We start from the raw sequence: 18,035 nt of genomic DNA, 5'->3' as shown, positions 1-18,035 counted from the left end.
TTAGCCAACAGGAGGTGCTGGTGCATAGAGAATGTTGATTTTAGAGAAATGTAAACATTAAACATTTTATTATATTATATCAAAACTCACATGGATACTCATTATAAAACGCACTGAAAAACACATTTTCCCCGATTTTCTCAAATTAGCGTAAGAGAAATAGCACACGACTTTATTATAATATATTTATTATAATATTAGGTGATCGACTTCATGCAGAGCTGCGCAGATTGATCAGACTGACATCAAAGTACCGCGAGACAGCCATTTGAGAACACTGCTTTTGTTTCCCTCTCGCGGTACGTTGATGTCATGTTTGCGCAGCTACACTTGAAGTCGAACACTTAATATAACAGGTGAACATATGCAGTTAAATATGATAACAGGTGAATGTTAAAATATCATAACACAAAGCTGAACACACCTAATAACTGCACACTGATTTTGATTTCGATTAGTTTCAGGCCGTTTTACCTCCATCTGTGCAGATGGCGCTATGATTTCCTCAGACATATGAAGCAGTGGCTCTGATATTTTCAACCAACGAAAACAAAACTGCAGCAAATTCAAACCAGAGACACGAGAGAGGGAGACAGACATACAACTGTAAGAAGTTAGGTATGTGCTTTTGTCACATTATTGTTATTTTAAAAGAAAATAATTTTGACAAAAAATAATTGTGTCTATGAACGTTAGTTCTCTGCGGTTTAAGACGTTTTTTTCCAAGTGCGATAAGTTAGCTGAACGGCTAGCTAAACCATACTGAGCTGCTAGCATTCATTATAAAACGTTTATTAATGCGTCAACATTTATTTTTACCTCAGGCAAACGGTTTAAATGTAAATGTGTGTGCACTGTCAATGTGAATTAATTTATCTTACAAGGCAGTGTTAAGATTGACAATAAAAACTACTGGGAGAGTTTAATGTTTTTTTTTATTTGACTGGTAACGGTACTACCACGTGGACATAATAATAAATTAGTTTAAAAGCCTTTTTGTACCACATAATAATCATGATAAATAAATATAATGAACATTCAGTGCCATGCTTATAAATACAATCTGATGTTATCGCACATCTGTGTGTACAGCAACAGCATTTGGGGGCGGGGGGCTTTCATTTTTTTAGAAACCTTTACAGTTTTCTAATCTTAAAATGACAGATGATGTAAGCAAAATATTCTGTGCATTTGTTGCAGACTAAAAGGCAACTCAGAGTCAACATTCATGTTGAAGTTGCTCAGTTGGCCATAAAACAAATACTGTTTATTCATATGACTTGGTGTTGTCAGTTTTTAAGTAGTTTTTGCATGCATATATTTTAAACAGATTATAGGGGATTAATTGATATGCCTAATAAATTATCTCAATAAGAAAGGTACCCAAAAAGTTGACATGAGTTACTGTTGACATGAGAAAATGGCTGAGCTAGTGTTGGATTTATTATTGTTTTTGACTTTTTGTTTGGGGTAGTGACTTTAACTTTCAGTTTAAAAAGTTATTTTTTGAGAAGAAAGTTTTCTAGTAAATAGCACAGCACATCAATTGTAACTCTGAGGATTTATTTACATGCAATTTATTTTATGGCAGGCCTTCAAGAGATCTTGTCATTATGGATGATATGGAAGATGACACCACGATCATCTCCACGCTTAAATCTTTTAAAAGTTTGATATCAGAGCGCTCCGTACTGGAGGCCGAGCCAGCCTATGGCAGAAGTGACCTTCAGAAACTTTATACTAAAAGAGTAGAGGCAAGTCCTTTCTTCATTCATCTCCTTTTTCTTGATAAAATCTGAGTTTTCAACTTCCTCAGTGACTTTATAAAATAGAGTCTATTTTAAATCCTTAAATAATATTGGTGTGTAGTTTAGAGCAGTGGTTCCCAAACCTTTTCAGCGTGCGGCCCCCCTTGTCTACGGTGCATTCCTTTGCGGCCCCTCAAAGAAAATTTGTGACAAAATTTTTTCTAAAACTCAACATTTTAATAAAAAAAACATTAAATTATACAAAAAAGTAGTGCTTTTGGTTAGTAGCCTTATTTTTTTAGGTTTAATTACAAAGAATTCATGATAAATTAAAGGAACAGTCTACTCCTTTACAATATTAAAATATGTTATTATTTTAACTAAGAATTGTTGATACATCCCTCTATCATCTGTGTGTGTGCACGTAAGCGCTGGAGCGCGCTGCGACGCTTCAATAGCATTTAGCTTAGCCCCATTCATTCAATGGTACCATTTAGAGATAAAGGTAGAAGTGACCAAACACATCAACGTTTTTCCTATTTAAGACGAGTAGTTCTACGAGCAAGTTTGGTGGTACAAAATAAAACGTAGCGCTTTTCTAAGCGGATTTAAAAGAGGAACTATATTTTATGGCGTAATTAGCACTTTTGGGAGTACTTCGACTCGCCTGAAAAGTCCGCTCCCCTTCTCACTCTCATAATGGGAGAGGGAGGGTGTTACTGCTCATAATGGGAGAGGGAGGGTGTTACTGCGCAGAGTCGAAGTACTCCCAAAAGTGCTATTACGCCATAAAATATAGTTCCTCTTTTAAATCCACTTAGAAAAGCACTACATTTTATTTTGTACCACCAAACTTGCTCGTAGAACTAACGTTGATGTGTTTGGTCACTTCTAACTTTATCTCTAAATGGTACCATTGAATGAATGGGGCTAAGCTAAATGCTATCGAAGCGTCGCAGCGCGCTCCAGCGCTTACGTGCACGCACACAGATGATAGAGGGATGTATCAACAATTCTTAGTTAAGGTAATAACATATTTTAATATTGAAAATGAGTAGACTATTCCTTTAATGTATTTCATAAAATGTCATAAAACTGGGGCCCCCCTGGCACCATCTCGCGGCCCCCCTGGGGGCCCCGGCCCCCAGTTTGAAAACCACTGGTTTAGAGGATTAAGTATGCAACAATAATAAATGAAAGTAACATTGAATGCACCAATTTATATGCATATAAACCCTGAAATGTCAATAAATACATCAGTGTGTAATAGAAGAATTTTTATGTATTTGTGAAACACTTTCATCCGATGTGTTTCACAATGCACAGACTTTATATTGTATCAGTACATGCATTACCTGGGAATCAAACCTATGCTTTATTAGTGCCATTCACTACCAGCTACAGGAAAACCTATTGACATACTTGTAAGTAATTTATTCACTGGATGATATTTTTACATTTGTATAGAGATTGTAAGATTTTATTTTATGTTATAAATAATCCTTTTTAGTGTAAATGTGATTTAAATCAATATGTGAACTAGGGCTGCAACGATTCATCGAGTTACTCGATTAACTCGATTCAAAAAATTCCTCGAGGCAAAAATTCTGCCTCGAAGCCTCGTTAAATTCCTACACGCGCCGAGATCTGATTCACACGGACCGTTGTTCAATGTTCAGGAAGCACATCATAGCGCGTGATACATTTTGAATTTAGTTGGCGCGATGGCGGAGAGTAAATATGTCCATAAACGGCAGAGAGAGAGAAAGTCTAAAGTTTGGGATCATTATTCTTATCATTACATTACATTCAGCATCTGAAATGAAAACGGATGGCTTGCAGGAATGAAACACATCCACTGGTGTGTCACCAAGCGTCTCTGAAACAAGGTAACGTAGCTTCCGCTGATTTTAATCCCATAATGTATTTGTAGCGATGTCGTTATGCGGTTTGACTAGATATGATGTTTAGCTTTGATGTTTTTAATTACTAAACGTATTCACGGTCAATTGCAAGAGAGAAGCTTAAAAAAGAACCCCTTCACACACATGCATGCACCCTTGTCTCTCTCTCACGCGAGTCAGACCGATCGCGTAATGCATCACATATGCTTAAACTTTTATGTAGCCACGCAACAATAATTTCAGCTGCATGCATTCACTGTATAGAGCGGGACGTGATGTTATGATTTTTCGAACGGATTCTTAACCTAAAATGCACCGCAATGCAAGTGATGCAAACCCAATGCAGCGTTCTATTGAAAATGAATGTATGTATTTCTGCAGTACCAAAATGCAATGAAGCAACTAAACGTCTGACTGGGGTGTCACTCTTCCTCATGCGCAGCACGCGTGCATGTGTGTGTGTGTGTGCACGTGCGCGCACACACACAGGTTGATACTATAGCAAATAGGCTCAACCCAGAAATGATATATTATTTGTTAGTAATGGTAAATGCTGCAGGTGTAGACATGTACATTAACCAGATATTTACTTTGATGTAAGGGCTAGAATACAGCATGAAACCTGTTGTGCATATTAATAAATTAAAGTGCTTAATTGTTGGCACTGGCACTTATAAACACTAAATGGGTAAAAATGGAAATAAATAGACTATTTTTTGCAGCCAAATGCCAATACCTCTGTTTTGTTTTAGAAATAAAAGCCAAATGCTTTAACATTTTACAGCCATGTCATTTTCGTTATGCATTATTTGTTTTGGTTGTTTAAAAACACACACAAAAATTTTATCCGATTACTCGATTAATCGATCGATTCAGTGCTAGATTAATCGATTACAAAAAGAATCGATAGCTGCAGCCCTAATGTGAACTATACAATTAAACATAAAGCAGATTATTGAATATGTTGTAATGCTGGTAGATGGAGGAGGCAGCCGAGCGCATCCGTTCTCACACCAGCCTGCTGCAGCTCACTCAAGAGAAACAGCAGATGGAGCTCAGTCATAAACGGGCCCGTATCGAGCTGGAGAAAGAGGCAAACAGCAGCTCCAGAGACTTACAGGTAATTGATGGATTTTGTTGTTCTCCTATGTATTCCTGTGTGTCAGACCATCCCTTTGATAGGTGGACTAATGATAAGCTGGTAATATTGACCTTTTTTGTTTTCTATTATTAGTGGTGCCTGCAAAGTAAGACAAGTATGTTGGTTAGTCCCATTCAAACATATAGCTAGGAATTTGAACAAACCCATAGCCTTACGTATTAAACTTGTAATTGACATTTAAGTCTTCACATTGTGGCGTAAAGTTTCACATAAGAAAGCACTTAAATAGCTATGTAGATATGTACATTTGTGGTCTACAGGAACCCTAAACAAAACCCTTTAGGGTGTTTTTGAAGTGTTTAAAACTACACAGTTCAATCTCTACTGTGAAAAAACAAATCCGCTGTGTGTGCCCTACATTTACAGAGGGAAGTTGACCGTAACCGGGAGTTGCTGATGAAGATCAAACGTCTGGAAGAAAGAGAAGAGAAAGCAAAGCAAACTCTTAATGAACAAGTGGACAACAACAAGACTCTGAAGCGTAACCTTGAGGATCTACAGAAGAGAGCTAGTGAAAAAGACGTCAAACTTACAGAGGCAGACCAGGTATGATTGTGTGTCTGTGTTCATGTATTTAAATGGAGAAAAGCAAAAGGCAACTGAGGGTCCAGTGGAATAAGTCATATGTGCCTTTGGTCCAATAACCTGGAGGGGAAAATAAAGCAATAAACCCGCAAAGCAGTGGGTTACCAGTGCATTTTATAACAGCTAAGGGGCGTTGTTGCCTAAACCCCCTTAGCTGTTATAAAATGCACTGGTAACCCACTGTTTTGCAGGGTTTATGGCATTTATAAAAACGGTTACATCATATGCTTAGCAGGGTTTCACAAAATAAAACACAAATAAGTTGTAATTATATTAGTACAAATATTACTCTTCCGCCAAACAAAGTAGTTCCTCAGAATCAAGTGTGGCTGCAACAGAGCGCAATTCTCAAGCAACACAGACGCAGCAAAGGTGCAATGAAAATATGATTAAAGACTGTGGTGTTTATTTATATATATCAACATTCATCTAAAATATACATTAACATTTATATCGTGCAACTGTTGAAGTGATGATCAAATATGCTTGGAAGCATGCTTAACTCTTTCCTGTCAGCGTTTTTTTTTTAAGTTGCCACTAGGGATGCACCGATAGGATTTTTTTTGTCCGATACCGATATAAACAGACAACTTCTGGCCGATACCGATATTAAACACTTGTATACAATACTATATAGTTGGTCTTTTTGCTAGTTTATTTCTGCATTAAATAATTTTTACTGAACATGGATTGGATCTAATTAACATTCAACTGACCAACATAATAAGAGAGGCACAAATTAAGCTAAAACAAATATAATAAGACAGCATGACAACCTTCAAAGGTGGTTTTGCTATTCAGCATTTATTTAATTAACAACAATTTTTTTTACATATAATGGATTTCTTTATGCAGTTAATTAATAAACAATAGGTATCGGCCTTTCTCATGCTATAGCCGATATGCCGATGGTTTCAAATTAATCAAAAAACGGCCGATAAATATCGGCGGCCGATACATCGGTGCATCACTAGTTGCCACCCAGTTTTAGTTGAATGCCTTACAGAAAAATTATCTTCTTTAAATAAACATAAAATATCAAATGAAAGAACAGTCCATCCGCTTTCCAACAACATCAAAAAACGTTTCATCCTACCTTCATTTGTTCTCTTATAATACCTCTCAAATTTTCAGCTAAAAGAGATAATTCAATTTTTGTGAAGAACTTTGTAAGATCAGATTCAGATCCTGATCAAAACTTACACGTCACGCTAAATCCACCACAACGCTGTTGTGTCGAGTGAATGCGTTAGTGTTTAAGTTGGGTAAGATTGCCATCTAGTGGATAATAGCGGAAATATCAATAAGACAAAAACAACTCGGAGAACGTTTTCTCTTTATTGACGAAATTACTCAACAATATTTATTGACATTTATCTGGATATCGCCATAATTGTGCAAAGGTAGAATAATTAAAAAATGATTAAAGACTGGTGTTTATTTTCATAAATCAGTACGCAGCAACAGTGGCACAGTGATACTTGTGATGCGGTCTGAACCGTGGGTTTACCGGGGTATTTTATCACGGCTTAGAACGCGTTTCAACCAATGAGAATAAAGAACCAGAACGAGCTGTTTTATAATATGTAATTTTGTCAACTTTAAGTGCACAGTATAACTTCAAAGCAAACATACACGATATGCAATAATAAAGTAATGCTTTGAGTTTAAAATCAATTTGAATAATAACAATAAAGTATATTTAAATAAAGCAAACTCATTCTCTCGGTTTCAACAGTCTGTCTTCTAAATCTTTTGACTTAAAATTTTGACTAAACATAACTTTTTGAAATATTAAAATCACTCAGTTATTGCAAATGATTGCAATGTGTGTATTGCGATATGCACATGCTCAATTTTCCACTTGTATACTGTATATAAGTGGAACATTGTAAATAAGTCAATTAATAAACTGTAATAAATTAATAAAACTGTATATAAGTAAATTGTGGTCAATTAAGTCAATAAAGAAGTGTTTAATCTTACTGCATAAAAATGGAGTCAGATGTTGGTAGGGCAGATGATCTTTTAGCACCTCTTTGAGGGATTTTTTGATCGTCTTACTTTGTTGGCTCGAGCGAATAAAGTAATTTTTGTTTGGCACCTGGAACCTTTGCCTCTGAAGATTCAAGCTAAGGCTTTTTGCCACTACACTCTCTGTTTTGTAGACGATCAGTGAGTTGAAAGACGAGACACGGAGGCTCAATCAACAGATCCAGATTCAGGAGTCCAAATTCTCCACTCAGAACCTGGAGATCCAGGCCCTGCAGGAACAACTGGATGTGCAGCGCAAGTATGAGCAGACGTGCACTCATTTTATCATAATCTCTGTTTGATGCAAAAACACATTTATTTAATGATTTTATTAAACACATAGGATCTATCAGAATGTACTTTATTTTCACATCTCATGCCTATAGGAAATTCCAGGACCTGAGTCAGAAGTACCAGAACATGCAGTCATCTCAGTCCACCAGCACAGATAGTGAACTTAAGATTAAGGTACAGCTATTGCAGCTATTGTATTGTTGTATAAATATCTACGGTTTTGCTGACAGATCACTGACAGTTATATTAAAACAACTTAACGCCTGGAGTATAGTCTGTTTTTTACGTGTACGCGAACGTACGTGCATGGTCGAATGCACAGCCTTCAATGCATATTTTATTTGACTTGTACCTGTACACAGATGTTCGACGCATACGCATTGCGACAAAATGCAACACATTTTCTGGGTTACATACTACATTCTCCTGTATGTGCATGCGTAAGCTACGCGTACAATGTTCCCAGGGTTTCTAAAATCTGGCAGTGTGCAAAATCTGATGACGAAAACTTGTGTACTCGTAAAAAATTAACCATACTTTGGCCTTTATCTGTGAGAGTTTAATCAATGTTGTCCGTCCACAGGAGCTGGAGAGGCGTTTGGCTCTGCAGGAGCAAGACTCTGTGATCGTGAAGAACATGAAGTCTGAAGTGGCCCGATTTCCTGAGCTGGAGCGAGAGATTAAACGCCTGCGGGAGGAGAACTCTTTCTTACGGTACAGATAAATCAACCAGTCTGGTAGATGCACATCTAGATGATATTGGTGATAATAATAGTGTCAAGATCATTTATTTCTTCATTTCTTTTTTATCTCACCATTCAGAGAGACGAAAGAGAACAGCAGCCTGCTGAAAGAGGAGACGGAGGGCCTGAGGAGGAAATTGGAGAGAATGGAAAGAGTGATGGAAGAGAAACTTAAACTGGAGTTAGAGAAAGAGGTTATCCATCTATCTGTCCATCTATCCCATCTATTCATCTATCTAATCAAGCTGGTTTACAATGATTTAGTATGTCTGTAGCAACAACAGCCTATGTACAGAGTGCTCGCCAAGACGTGATGGTCTTATATTAGACTCTTTTTAAAAGAAATTGTTATGGGTTATGTTTTGAATTTTTTATGTTTTTTGGTAGCAGGTGCATTCTGCATAAAGTGTTTAGGACTGCAGATGTTGTGTACGGTTTACTCACTGTTTGTAAATGTGTTTTGCTATCTTTTAGAAATTGGAACATGAACTGAAGGCATGGGAAAACATCGGCCAGATCACCGGACTTAATATTAGGTAGGTGTTGTCGTCTTGTTTTTAAAAAGCAGATGGACTGCTACGATAAAATGGTAGTTTGAAATGAAAGTTCTTGTGGGTTCACATGATGGCAAACATCACATATCGTCTGAAATGGACTGATTGATACCTGTCAGTTTTTATATACCATGGGTCTTTAACTGGGGGTCCGCTGCGCAACAACAGGGGGACACTGCCAAATAATGTTTAATCAAGCTTTTTGTGTTAAAAATGTAAAACATATACAAAACATATCAACCAATGTTCCCTTCAAGTTGCGCATGTGCTTGAATGCATATGGTTACTGAAGGTCATTTTACACTGACGTCTTCTGCTCAGCCTCTATCCACCAGAATAGACAGTCTTTGTGCCATTCAACATGATTAGTCATCTTCATAAACTGAATGTTTAGGTTCAGATAAATGTGTAATTATCCATCTCACAGTAAAATCAAAATGTAATACACTGCAAATACTTTAAAATAATAATTAAACTAAATCTACTTTATCAATAAAAATAATACAGAGAAAATTATGCATGTACAGAAACAGGATGCGTTAGAGTGCTAATGTACTATCTTAAAATAATATTGCTGTGTGTTTGTGTTTATAAAACAGTTATGATTCTGATTGGTCAATAGTTGTGCCTAATACGAAAAGCAGCCCCTCATACCTTACTGCTTAAGGTCTCGTTATAGTTGTGCGTCGTCGTCCGCTTTGACGTGCAAACACACGTGCAGACCGCTGGTAGACAGTATACACACGTATGTAACCACAGTAGCAGCGAGACCGTCAATGAAGAAGAAGCTTGGCATGTTAAAGGATAATTCCGGTATTTAACACTTTGAGTCTCATTTCTAGTTTGTTTTGGATGAACTACAGTGATGGACACAGAAACCCCGACAATGGGTCGTGTCTTGACTTTTCGACTCATTCAGAAGCGTCTCTTGACTGCTTCAGAATGGAAGTCAATGGCCATGCACAAAATGTCATTAAAACAACACTTAACGTTCATTTTCAAAACTGTACTACTCACCGAGTGGTTTGTGGTATTCGTTGATGATTAAAAACAAATATATTGGCGCAATGTATGATTTCAATCCGTGTTATTTGCTATAGTGGAACTATTTTTTCAGATACCTCACAACCGCGTATATACTTCCGCTCTATATTTGAGTCTGAAGCATGAATGAACGTAACGTAGTCCAACAAACTGTAATAAAACGGTAGCATACTTTCAAAATCAAGTTTATTTATAACACTTACACCATCCAATATGTTTTTTTCATCAGCAGAACAATACAGAAGATATTTTGCAGAAACCCCAGTGCTCCGTCATGCAAGTCAACAGATCCACACTTTAAGAGCTAAAGCATATATATCCAATACAACAGTAATCCCCCATAACTCCGTGTGACATATTGACTTCTTGTGAAGCAAATCAATCAGTTTTTGCAAGAAACTGAACGTTATTTACAACACTAATAGCGTGAATGCCAAAGCAGGAAGCGCGCTTTCTGTTCGAGGAGATCTCTTCCACTGGTGTGCGTTTGGTGGCTGTTGGCTATGGATGTTGGTCTCTCTGCGCCACCTATAGAGTGGGAGCGTGAAGGGCACTTCCTGCTTGGCAAAAGCTCTGTATTAACACTGTAAAATATTCATATATATATTCGAATCTCAAAACTGAAAATCGAATGTCTACCCACGGAACGAATATTCAAATATTCTGGTCCAGCCCTACAATTATGGGAAAAATTTCTTCTGAGTAAAACCGAGCGAAAAAACTACAACCACATGTAAACAGCCCCTTTTCTGTTTCCCGGCGGCGGAGTGATATATCAGCGAGCAAACAGTCTTCCAAGAGATGTCAATGGAATTTTACAAAATGCCAAATAAAACGCGACAGAAACTGTATTTCGCTACACAACTTGTTTTAATCATCAACGAACACCACGAACCACTCGGTGAGTAGCACAGTTTTGAAAACGAACTTTAAGTGTTGTTTTGATGACGTGTTTGTGCATGGCCATTGACTTCCGTTCTGGGGCAGTCAAGAGACGCTTCTGGATGGGTCGAGGGGTCGGGACACGACCCATTGTCGGGATTTCTGTGTCCATCGCTGTGGTTCATCCAAAACAAACCAGAAATGAGACTCAAAGTGTTAAATACCGGAATTATCCTTTAATCCACAAACGAAGAAGAAACAGCAACTTTTTGTGTATGATTTGAGAAGACCAGCAATGATGGAAGTAAATAAAGCGACTTTTGTTCGAATTTGAGTTAAATCACTCCTTTACTTGGCTCATCTTTGTTTTCACCATCGCAAACGGAAATACCTATGATGCAGTTTGTTTTTATCTGACAGTCGGGGTTCTGATGGACCAATCACAGCACTTGCGATCCATGCAGAACTGACGCGCTGTTAAAAATTTTGCGAGGTGCATGCCAGGCTACGGATAACCTACGCCGTAGAGTTTTACGCATGACTATAAATCGGGCTTTACTTAAATATCTCTTTTACACATTTAATTTCAGGGGGTCCCTGCTCCATGCCTCTCTCATCTAGGGGTCCTTGCCCAAAAAACGTTGAAAAACTAAAATGTAGACCCGCATACGTCCACAAGTAGATGCATGTTGTTTTTGGATAACTTTTGTAACAGATCAAATTTTGATGTAGCTCAGTCTCCAACCCTGTTCCTGGGTTCTGGCTAGAGAGAATACAGCTATGGTCAAATCTCATGAGATTTTGGGTATAGGGGTAGGATTGGCCTGAAAAACAGAGGTTCTGGCTATATAGGACACAGGAACGGCCTAAATCTCGTGAAATGTTGAGTTTAGGGTTAGGTTTGGGGGTGATTAGGATTAAAATGGCCATCTTCTGGAAAGTTTTCACAAGATTTTGGCTATAGCTAATTTATTCCTTCTAGCCACAACTCTGACCCCCTGGAGGAGGGCACCTGTCCTGCAGATTTCAGCCCTTTCAGCCCTTCCAACCCTAATCAAACCCACCTGCACCTGCCAATCCAGTTGTTCAGGACTTCCTAAAATTGCAGGTGTGTTGGAGTAGGGTTGAAACAAAAAATATGCAGGACAGGTGCCCTCCAGGAACAGGGTTGGATAGTATTAAGTACACTTAAAAATGTATGAACCTAAATAAGGAATGTTTTGGATGGTGTAATAAATTGCTCAGCCACAAGAGGGTGTTCTGATCTAAAGAAAAACTTGTTTCTGTTCATCCCTGTGTAACTATGAACTGATATGAATGTGGTCATTCAAAAATGTTATGGCTAAAAATTGTTTATGGTCTTTCTGGTTTTGCAGTGTTTTAAGGTCAGCTTGCTATAAATGCTAAAATCGTCGACACACGTCTACATTGTTTTTGCATATGCACACATTCTGTTGAGCATATGAGGCATTGATGCGCTTTATCGACCATGTGAAAAGATATAAACAATTACTTTAAATGGCTTTTGGGATGTGGGACACATTCACTCTCAGTTATTCAATATACTGCGACTGCCTGAAATCTGCCAAGACTTGCTCTGAATGCAGATCAGGTCAGAAATCGTGCCGTTTAATTCATTGTATTGTATTAAGTGTCCGTTTAACGTCTGTAACTTGTAATATTTCCTCTTCAACGTCGTATTTAAATCTAATTTGTGCATGTACCGTGGAAAGTCATAGGGTTTGGAACAACAATTAGTTATTCCTGAGATAAATGTGATAATTTTTACAGGAACGATCCCTTTCAATACAAAGTCACGACGCACTGTCACATGCAAAGTGTGGAAACAGATGCTTGTAACGTGGCTTGTAAGTGCAGTAATTTTAAATAGCATGCCTGTGATCTTGGTTATATCGTATGGTGAGAACTGAAAGAGCTGAAGAGTTCATTTCAACCTGCAATTTCTTTCACAATCAATAGAAACTGCAATGATTTTTTTAAGGATGTAGCTTACAGACTCTGTCTCTTGAGATGTATCCAATTATCCCGTAATGATTATTTTCCATGTCTGTATGTGTTTGAGCAAAGTAGAAAAGTACCTTTTGCATTTCTGTGCAAGTTTGCTGTAATAATCCAGTACTCATTGTTAATTTTAAACCCCACACAATTGCTTGCGGCATCGACGTATCAGAATCTTAATTCTCGTATAGGTTACGTCGTTTAAGCTCGGATAATTTTTACCATTCCTGAAGGTATTTACCATATTTAAAGTTGTGATATGGCCTTGAGCAAGACATTTGAATGCATGATTCCCCATTGAAGCCCAGGGATGCATATAAATGCAGCATAAAAAATCAGACCCTCTCAAAATCTATCACTTTGAGCTTTGACAAAAAAAGCGTGCTTAACTGGAGCGACACCCGTCTTGCTTTACTGGAGCGACTCTGGATTCTGATTGATCATTGAGGCCTACAAACCACAACATTCACCATTAGTATAAATATGACAAGTAATAGTTTCAGTCTGCTCTTTCATGCTTTACTTGGGTGAGCAAAAAGCTCATGGGGATTCAGACAGCGTCATAACTTCTCAATGTTTTGTGTCAGCAAAGAAAAGCAAAGTGAACTTTGCTTTTTGTGTCGTAGGCTCATTTTGTCACGCTGCGAAGGAAACGAGAGATAACTTCCTAAAAAATGAAGAGGGAAAGAGGAAAATTTGTCTCATGATTCCATTTCTTTATGTTTCCCTTGGCAGCCATTTCGCCTTTGTTTGAACGCCGAACCAGTCATCTTCAGAATTAGGTTTAATCTTGAATACAGAACAAAGGTGTCAGTTGTAAGATATAGCACTTTCATCACTGGAAATATAAAAAAATCGCCTAACATGAGCAAACGCATTCAGAGGCTTTCTGTCTGTAGGCGTGATAAAGTTCACAAGCCTTTTGTTTGATCCTGACAGCTCCGTTAATTATGCAAATCAATGACTGCAAATGTAATTTAACATGCACTATGATCATTTAAAGCATGACCCAGGCATTTAGCTGCTTACGTTATAAATGTAAATTATTCATTTTGAATATATATTGCCACTTCTCCAAGTACTTCCAGCAAGCACAACATAACATTTTGTAAACTAAATTTGCATAATTGTTTTAAAATCTGCTTTTATGGGAACGCTTCAAGAGAATAGCAACATTAATACAATAGAGCCCTGTGTACCAAATTTTACAGATTTTGTTACCTATGGGAGTAGAAAAGTTTTTTGTCAAGTGCTTATGCAAGTTTTTATCCATTATTATTTTATATGGCTTGGGATGCTTGTGTATTTGCTGCTGGGCAAATACTATTTAATGGGGTAGATATAGTATTCAGATATATAACATGATGATAGTCGGATACATGGATCAGGTTAACATAGTGTCTTATTTGGACTCATTGTGCTTTATGTATTTGACTTACATTAGGTTTATTTCCTATGATGTATATTGTTCTTATCATGTTTTGTACAATTACACACTTTTTTTTAGAAATATGCTCATTTTTCATCTCCTTTAGAGTTAAACATTTTATTCTTACCATTTTGGAATCCATTTAGCTGATCTCCGGGGTCTGGCGTTACCACTTTTAGTATGGCTTAGCATAATCCATTGAATCTGATTAGACCATTAGCATCGCGCCTAAAAAACCCCAAAGAGTTCTGATATTTTTCCGATTTAAAACTTGACTCTTCTGTAGTTACATCGTGTACTAAGATCGATGAAAAATTAAAAGTTGTGATTTTCTAGGCTAATATGGCTAGGAACTATACTCTCATTCTGGCGTAATAATCAAGGACTTTGCTGCTGTAACATGGCTGCAGCAGGCGTAGTGATACACACTGCCCAAAAATAGTCCCCTTGGTTACTTTCAATAGCAGGGGACTATTTTCAGGCGCTGCGTAATATCATTGCGTCTCCTGCAGCCATGTTATAGCAACAAAGTCCTTGATTATTACACCAGAATGAGAGTATAGTTCCTAGACATATCTGCCTAGAAAATCACAACCTTTAATTTTCTGTCGGTCATAGTACACAATGTAACTACATAAGAATCAAGTTTTAAATAGAAAAAATATCAAAACTCTTTGGTTATTTTTGAGCACGATGCTAACGGTCTAATCAGATTCAATGGATTATGCTAAGCTATGCTAAAAGTGGCGCCGCCAGACCTGGAGATCAGCTGAATGGATTCCAAAACGGTAAAAATCAATTGGACAATTGGGCATTTTCTGATTTTTTTTGGGGGGGGCATGTCCCCTCAATGTCTATTATTGCCAGCAGCCATATCACCCTGTAGCCCAAGACAGCTTGCCCACTGAAGCTAAGCAGGGCTGAGCCTGGTCAGTACTTGGATGGGAGACCACCTGGGAAAACCAGGTTGCTGCTGGTAGTGGTGTTAGTGAGACCAGCAAGGGGGGGCTCACCCTGTGGTCTGTGTGGGTCCTAACACCCCAGTATAGTGATGGGGACACTATACTGTCAAAAAAATCACCGTCCTTCGGATGAGATGTAAAACCGAGGTCCTGACTCTCTGTGGTCATTAAAAATCCCAGGATGTTCTTCGAAAAAGAGTAGGGGTGTGCCCCGACATCCTGGCCAAACTTGCCCATTGGCCTACTAATCATCCCTCATACTAATTGGCTATATCACTCTGTCTCCTCTCCACTAATAAGCTGGTGTGTGGTGGGCGTTCTGGCGCAATATGGCTGCCGTCGCATCATCCAGGTGGATGCTGCACATTGGTGGTGGTTGAGGAGATTCCCTTGTTCATATGTAAAGCGCTTTGAGTACTGAGAAAGCACTATATAAATGTAAGGAATTATTATTATTATTATTAATTATTATGCTTACTGCCCTTGGTCAAATTTACCCAGAAAATTTTTATATTTGACCCAACAGTGTGTTAAAACAACCTATAATTGTTGGGTTAAAACAATACAGTATAGGTTAAATTACAACCCAAAAAGGCTGGTTTTATTCTTTCTTGACCAAACGCTGAGTGCATGTTTTTAGTTTATTTATTGTTTTTAAAGTTACATATAGTATGTAGTTGCATTAAGAATACCCTGAATGTACATTTTGCAAACAAGTCATATTTATCTTTTCCATTAACTAAACTAATTTATAAAAAGAAAAACTACAGAACAATACGACTCATTATGGGTCACCTCAATTGGTGTACTTTAGCTTAACGTTGTTTCAAGACAGAAACACTTTTTTTAAAAGCAGTAAAGGAAAGTGAATGCACTTTTCGAAGAAACCATTTTGCTTCCAATTAAAAAAAGAGGTGTTTTAAAGCTTTGGACTTGAGAAATTGTCTGTCTCTATTAGCGAGCAGCCTCTAGGTTTAAGTACATCATGAATTCAGGTTTCATTAGCAGGTGCTAATGGCTTCTTCAGAGAATGCTGTTTAAAGTTTTTGGTCTTATACAATGCCTTTGTTTGCATCATTGAGTAATAGCTTTTTTAGGGTTAAATTTGCAACCATATGTTACTTTTTCTGGGGTAGTTGTGCCAAGGTTGGACTGTTTATTTTATTTTATGTATTTTGTCTATACAGTTCAAGTCATAGAAATAAATTAGCCAGATGTGTGACATCAAAGATTCAAATTATATTGGCACAACATTTTGTAACAGGGGTGCACAAATTGCAAGCCTCATAAAGTAAACACAATAAAATGGGTTTTAAAAAATATATTTATCACCTATTACCCCCCAATTACCAAGATATGATTTTTTTTTGTCAATATCGCCCTGCTCTATAAAATATTAAGTTTGCTGTATTGATGTGGATGAACATTTTCTTAAAGCGTCTTTATTTTCTATTACATTTTTTTGCTTTTGGTGTGAAAGTGTTTGTTAGTACATGTTAATGATATTCAAAGTTACAAATCCCAAAGTCTACGATGACTCCAGTTATCGTCTCCAATTGAAATCCTTTCTTGGACTACAATTAATGCTAGGATTGTAGGCAACAGTTTACTTTTGCCGTCAGTTGACGTGGACTTGATGCACATTATTTAAATATTTACTAATTAATATTTTTATATAACTATTTAAAGGGACACTCCATTTTTTTTTTTAAATATGCTCATTTTCCAGCTCCCCTGGAGTTAAACATTTGGTTTTTACTGTTTTGGAATCCGTTCAGCCGATCTCCGGGTCTGGCGGTACGACTTTCAGCATAGCTTAGCATACTCCATGTTATCTGATTAGACCATTTAGCATTGGCTGCAGGATGCGCAATGATATTAAACAGTGTCCGAATAGTCCTTTGCAATTGAAAGCTACCAAGGGGACTATTTTCAGGCGCTGCATAATAACATTTCAAGTCCTTGATTATTATGCCAGAATGAGATATTGAAATATCGAAACCCTTGATTATTTTTAGCACAATGCTAAATGGTCTACCTATTCAGATTCAATGGATTATGCTAAGCTATGCTAAAAATGGTGTGGCCAGACCCGGAGATTGGCTGAATGGATTCCAAAATGGTAAAAATACAAATAATAATGTGTTTTTTAAACCACACGAACACATTGTATTTCACAAAGTACACACAAAAGTTTTTTTTAGCATCGTAAAAGGGGCCCTTTAAAGTTAAGGATAACTTGAAGGTTAGTCTTTCTTTGTACCTTATTTGTCTTTCATAGGGATGTCATAGCATAATGTTTTTTGTTTTTTGTTGTAGGAAACCCGAGGATTTATCCAGGGAGGTGATACAGATTCAACAGCGAGAACTCAACCTGAAACAGCAAAACTACACACTCAATAGCAGGTAACACACACACACCTAAAGACATGGACCACTGACTTCCATCATAAATCCTGGGTCGCTTAACACGACTCATTTGATTTCGGAAAGTTGTCGGTAGCTAAGCCTAAAACTTTAAGGTTGCAGTTCCAAAGTTATTACTTTTAAATAACCGAGTAGATTGAAGGTATGAGCTGAATCGATTCCAGATGAAATATTTGATGTCGTCGAGTCGCACTGTCATTGCACGGTTTGTACGATTTGACAACCCCTGTAAAAATTGAGTCAGACAG

The 18,035-nt window shown here is 37.4% G+C and overlaps 1 protein-coding gene and 1 pseudogene across 3 annotated transcripts in view; both read left to right on the top strand.

Moving 5' to 3' along the window:
- The first annotated feature begins 443 nt into the window (after window positions 1-443).
- mad1l1 (mitotic arrest deficient 1 like 1) overlaps window positions 444-18,035 on the top strand; it is a 117,614-nt gene continuing 100,022 nt past the window's right edge. Inside the window, exons 1-10 of one of the 3 annotated variants that reach the window (XM_055206075.2) lie at window positions 444-613; window positions 1,592-1,754; window positions 4,632-4,772; window positions 5,181-5,360; window positions 7,568-7,692; window positions 7,820-7,901; window positions 8,311-8,441; window positions 8,550-8,664; window positions 8,945-9,006; window positions 17,680-17,766. In XM_055206075.2, the coding sequence (XP_055062050.2) occupies window positions 1,614-1,754; window positions 4,632-4,772; window positions 5,181-5,360; window positions 7,568-7,692; window positions 7,820-7,901; window positions 8,311-8,441; window positions 8,550-8,664; window positions 8,945-9,006; window positions 17,680-17,766 (1,064 nt within the window). In that variant the 5' untranslated portion in view covers window positions 444-613; window positions 1,592-1,613. Of the gene's footprint in view, window positions 619-1,591; window positions 1,755-4,631; window positions 4,773-5,180; window positions 5,361-7,567; window positions 7,693-7,819; window positions 7,902-8,310; window positions 8,442-8,549; window positions 8,665-8,944; window positions 9,007-17,679; window positions 17,767-18,035 lie in introns of all 3 variants that reach the window. The other 2 variants (XM_055206074.2, XM_055206073.2) reach the window with 2 other exon arrangements.
- Window positions 15,261-15,377, top strand: LOC141363580 (5S ribosomal RNA; annotated as a pseudogene).

The sequence above is a fragment of the Misgurnus anguillicaudatus genome, chromosome 3 (genome assembly GCF_027580225.2).
Source record: "Misgurnus anguillicaudatus chromosome 3, ASM2758022v2, whole genome shotgun sequence".
Lineage (NCBI taxonomy): Eukaryota > Metazoa > Chordata > Actinopteri > Cypriniformes > Cobitidae > Misgurnus > Misgurnus anguillicaudatus.
Note: the sequence above shows the minus strand (reverse complement) of the source record. Positions and strands in the feature narration are given on the sequence as shown.